The sequence below is a fragment of the Colobus angolensis genome, unplaced genomic scaffold (assembly GCF_000951035.1).
Source record: "Colobus angolensis palliatus isolate OR3802 unplaced genomic scaffold, Cang.pa_1.0 Scaffold11, whole genome shotgun sequence".
Taxonomy (NCBI): Eukaryota; Metazoa; Chordata; class Mammalia; order Primates; family Cercopithecidae; genus Colobus; species Colobus angolensis.
Genome location: NW_012112030.1, coordinates 6,099,063 through 6,104,070, shown reverse-complemented (window position 1 = coordinate 6,104,070; position 5,008 = coordinate 6,099,063). Strand labels below are relative to the sequence as shown.

General features: G+C 41.9%; 1 protein-coding gene and 1 long non-coding RNA gene across 2 annotated transcripts in view; both read right to left on the bottom strand.

Moving 5' to 3' along the window:
• Positions 1–165: 165 nt before the first annotated feature.
• LOC105519915 lies at positions 166–2,138 on the bottom strand. Its single transcript, XR_001003041.1, has 2 exons — positions 790–2,138; positions 166–496 (listed from the first exon to the last, which is right to left on the bottom strand). It is a non-coding gene; the product is annotated as an uncharacterized LOC105519915 (long non-coding RNA).
• A 386-nt stretch (positions 2,139–2,524) lies between these two features.
• MFAP5 (microfibrillar associated protein 5) overlaps positions 2,525–5,008 on the bottom strand; it is a 14,902-nt gene continuing 12,418 nt past the window's right edge. The window contains exons 7-8 of the mRNA XM_011955598.1: positions 4,330–4,403; positions 2,525–3,030 (exon numbers count right to left, since the gene is read on the bottom strand). Of these exons, the coding sequence (XP_011810988.1) occupies positions 2,918–3,030; positions 4,330–4,403 (187 nt within the window). The 3' untranslated portion in view covers positions 2,525–2,917. The remainder of the gene's footprint in view (positions 3,031–4,329; positions 4,404–5,008) is intronic.

Below are 5,008 nucleotides of genomic sequence, written 5' to 3'. Positions count from 1 at the left end.
AGGCTGGTCTCGAACTCCTGACCTCAGGTGATCCGCCCACCTCAGCCTCCCAAAGTGCTGGGATTACAGGCGTGAGCCACCACGCCCGGCTGATACACATTTTTAAAAGTGGAATAAAAGTTCATAAATTCAGGCCTTTTTTGTAAACATAAAAGAGAAAAAGAACAGAACAAATGACATTTTATTTTGAGAAATAAATTGGAAAAAAATATTTTAAAATGTTTAATTTGCAATATACATAATACTGGAATTGAAATGCTGTCTGATGGAAACGCTGCAATGTGGAGTATAGGAGGGTCAAGTTCACGAAGATATTCTTAAAATGAATCCTGGAAACTCTGTGCCTATGAGGCTTCTCTAAAGTGGCTAAAATATGCATTTAATATGTCTGTCTAAATGAGTACATTTAATCCTAGAGACTATAAGGAATAGAGATTATATGCTTTAGGGCTTTTCATAGTATTTCTTTTTAATCAGTTGTACAGATCCCATTAAACTAAATTGTTTCTTTTTTTTTTTTTTTTTGAGACGGAGTCTCGCTCTGTCAGGCTGGAGTGCAGTGGCCGGATCTCAGCTCACTGCAAGCTCCGCCTCCCGGGTTCACGCCATTCTCCTGCCTCAGCCTCCGGAGTAGCTGGGACTACAGGCACCCGCCACCTCGCCCGGCTAGTTTTTTGTATTTTGTAGAGACGGGGTTTCACCGTGTTAGCCAGGATGGTCTCGATCTCCTGACCTCGTGATCCGCCCGTCTCGGCCTCCCAAAGTGCTGGGATTACAGGCTTGAGCCACCGCGCCCGGCTAAATTGTTTCTTAACAGCAAGAATCTGATCATTTAACTAGTTTTCTCAGCAATATAAAAGGAATACAACCTCCACTGTCTTATGTAACTTGTCTCCTAGCTCCTATTTGAATTCCATTGGCTTTTATAGAAAGTTATGAGTTATTCAGACAGAAGGATTCATGATATATAATTTGTCATTTGTTATAATGGGATTTTGTTCTATTCCACTATGGACTGCTATCCTCACCAGGATAAAACAGATATGGTTGCTGTAAATTAGACTTTATCTAAGCTTCAAGAAATATGAATAAAGCATTTAAATCCAGAGAATCATAGAATTAAAGGAAATATTAGAACTAAGAAAATATATAATACATATATATTTCTTAAGGTGGACTTTTGCTCTTATCACCCAGGCTGGAGTGCAATGGAGCCATCTTGGCTCCCTGCAACCTCCACCTCCCAGGTTCAATTGATTCTCCTGCCTCAGCCTCCCGAGTAGCTGGGATTATAGGCACGTGCCACCATGCTTAGCTAATTTTTGTATTTTTAGTAGCGACGGGGTTTCATCTTGTTGGCCAGGCTGGTCTCAAATTCCTGACCTCAAGTGATTCACCCGCCTCAGCTTCCCAAAATGCTGGGATTACAGGCATGAGCCACTGTGCCCAGCAGAACTAAGATAAATCTAACCTTCTCATTTTAAGGATGAGGAAATTAAACCAGGACCTAATGAAGGAAAATGACTTATCCAAGGCTACATGGTTACTGCTAGAGCCAGGATAAGAATGTGGGTTGTCTGAATATTGTGTTTCTTTCACTCTTTCATATTACCTAGTAGGCAAACTTTCTGTCTGCCTATTAAAATTCAAGTCTGAATGCCCTTCTTAGGCCCCAGTCAGGATATTCCAAAAGCTATGTGCACAATACTTCTACCGTGCACTGGTAAGTTGGGAGGATGAACGAAGTAGCAACTCAAGGAAATGCCAGCCAATGGTATGGTTTCACATTAAGCTGTCTAATTTGCTTTGTGGTGGTGGGTTAACCCCAGTCTACCCATAAACGAATCAGTAAATGAGACTTACTTTCCAACCTTACTTCCCGACTGGACAACTGCATGAAAAATTGGATAGAGAATTTATGAGTTCAAGTTCTATACCTGGCATAGTCCTCATGCTTTAGCCCCAGCCTCTGAGCTTAGCAGCAGACTTTTTGGGTCCTTATATATTGCTAGTAGAATTGTATAATTCTTGACTGTGTTGCAGAATCTTACAGGACTACAAAAGTTACCATGATGTATCTTATAAGGAAGACTTGGCAGGCAAATTTTCGGGCAAGCCAGCAAAATAGTTAAAGAGTAAAGAGGGGGCCGGGCGCGGTGGCTCAAGCCTGTAATCCCAGCACTTTGGGAGGCCGAGACGGGCGGATCACGAGGTCAGGAGATCGAGACCATCCTGGCTAACACGGTGAAACCCCGTCTCTACTAAAAATACAAAAAACTAGCCGGGCGAGGTGGCAGGCGCCTGTAGTCCCAGCTACTCCGGAGGCTGAGCCAGGAGAATGGCGTAAACCCGGGAGGCGGAGCTTGCAGTGAGCTGAGATCCGGCCACTGCACTCCAGCCTGGGAGACAGAGCCAGACTCCGTCTCAAAAAAAAAAAAAAAAAAAAAGAGTAAAGAGGAACATGTGAATGATGGGGAGTTGGTCTAGGAAACTCTTGTGAGGAAAATAAATGAAGTTCTATGGCTAGCCCAAATAGACAAGGATAGCTTCTTCAACAACCCTAAGATCTGTATCAGATTCAATAGTAAAGATTACTAGCCTAAAGTTTAGTCTCCCTTGAAATTGTACATAGAATGTTTGTATATAAGCCATATAGTCATCATCTATTCACTGTATCTATGATATTGAGAAGCAGCAAAATTATGCAATCATATAGACTTTGTATTTTAAGTGCTAAAAAATGAGATAAATGTTATCAGGTTGGGTGAAAAATTAGACAGTGGGGGTAAAAGCTGGACATTGCAAAAGGATTGGTTTAAGAAATACTGTCTAAGGGTTAGCTGTCAATGGTTGGAGAAGAAGGAGATCCTCCTTCCTCTCACCCACATATTTTTTCTTCTTTCCTCTTTTTTGATGATCACAGACCATTGAGTCTCTGCAAATCCACATTTTCACAGGGAGGAAGTCGGAAGTAATTGGAGCGACGGAGTCTCCTAGGGGGCAGACCAGCCATCTGACGGCAAAGTTCATCTAGAAGAGAAGCAGAAAATCATGAGAAGAGAATACAGAAAGATAACAAAGACTCTTGTTTTAACGGATAGAGAAGACTTTGCAGTGTGGTGTAGCGGAAAGGTTGGAGAGAAAAAGATCTGGGTTTTAACCAGCTCTGCCACTTACTCTAGTTATTTGCCACTTCCTAGAAAGTTTCTTAAATTTTATAAACCTCACTATCCCTTTCTGTAAAATGAGAATTAAAATACCTACCTCAACAGTATATTTCTGAGTATTAAAATGAAATCATGTATGCAAAGTACCTAGCACAGGTGACCAGTAAATGTTAGTTTCCTTTATATATCCAGCTGCCAATTCTTCTAATCATGGATCTATTAAATAGAAAAATGAGGTCCAATCATTCAGTATACATTTATGTGTTTACTATGGGCAAACAGCTAACTTTAGTAAGTCCCCTGAGATACTTGAAAGTGCCTAGAGTCCCAAATACTCATCCTCAATCTCAAGGTGCTTCCCTTGCAGGTGGCTTGCACAGAGCCGATGGGGGCACACAGCAAGTTTCCTTCTGCGAAGTTAACTACAGCTCTTACTCAGGAACTCAGCACAAAGCGCGCTGCTGAGTCAGAAATGGCTTTGTCTGCGGTGTTTTCACCAACCACAGCCATCATTCGGGGCTGGCCATGGGGAAGGTGAGAGTATCTTTGTTCCCACCATGTATGGTCTATAACCACACATTTTGGGCCCTTGTAATTGGTCCTATAATATCTTTCTACTTTCTTCTACCTGAAGTGTTACAGTAGGAAATTTACATTGTTCCTGGAATTGGTGAACTATTTATAATGTAGCTGATTTCTAAATGTCCCATCTATGTTTTATTTATAGGTCCTATCCAAACCTTACTGTCTCCAAATTAGTGCATGTGTGTGTGTATGTTTTATTTTTAGTTGTGAACATGGCTGCGGACTAGCAGAGTCTATTATCTGTAATGGCTGACTTGAAATTTTCCCTAGAACCCCAGTGAATGATCTTTAAAATAGCCAGAGTGTCAGAAAGCTCTCTAAATAGGAGACACTGTGGGGTTACAATCTAGTAGAAAAGGGATCTAGGGGTACTTTTCTTAGGGTTGTGTTTGTATATCAAGCATACTGCTTTGCATAGATTGTTTATTTGAGATCACTTCCAGCAGGAACTGATGGAATCTAAGGGGGTAGCCTAAAGCCCTCCCCCAATACCAGACTTTGGATATAGTAGTATCATGTCCCTATTTATCCCTTTCATAACTGCTTCTCTCCATTAAACATCCAGACATCATCTTACCTTTCATAGCTTCGTGTTCCTTACAGACAAGACGAGAGCAGATCTCCTTGTTGACGATGTACATACGTCGTAAACTGCAGATGTCCCAATGTCATAGGCAAGGAAGGAGATGGAAGAAAGCCTTGAGAGGAGAACTAACCTGGGTCTGGGATGCCTCTTCGACTCTCGTATTCCCCACTTTCCCTATCTGCTGTTCCCCAACTGGATTTCCTTAAGTATTTCAGACTTTTGCCCCCCACTGGAAAATAGGGGAGGGAATGGTATTAATTACTCTTCTATTTTTTTAATTTTATTTCAATAGTTTTTGGTGTACAGGTGGTTTTTGGTTACATGGATAAGTTCTTTAGTGGTGATTTCTGAGATTTTGGTGCACCCGTCACCCAAGCAATGTACACTCTACCAAGTATTAGCCTTTATCCCTCATTCCTCTCCCATGCTTTCCCAAGTCCCCGAAGTCCATTATATCATTCTTATGCTTTTGCCTCCTCATAGCTTAGCTCCCACTTATAAGTGAGAACATACAACATTTGGTTTTTCATTGTTCAGTTACTTCATTTAGAATAATGGCCTCGGCCGGGCGTGGTGGCTCAAGCCTGTAATCCCAGCACTTTGGGAGGCCGAGACGGGGGGATCACGAGGTCAGGAGATCGAGACCATCCTGGCTAACACGGTGAAACCC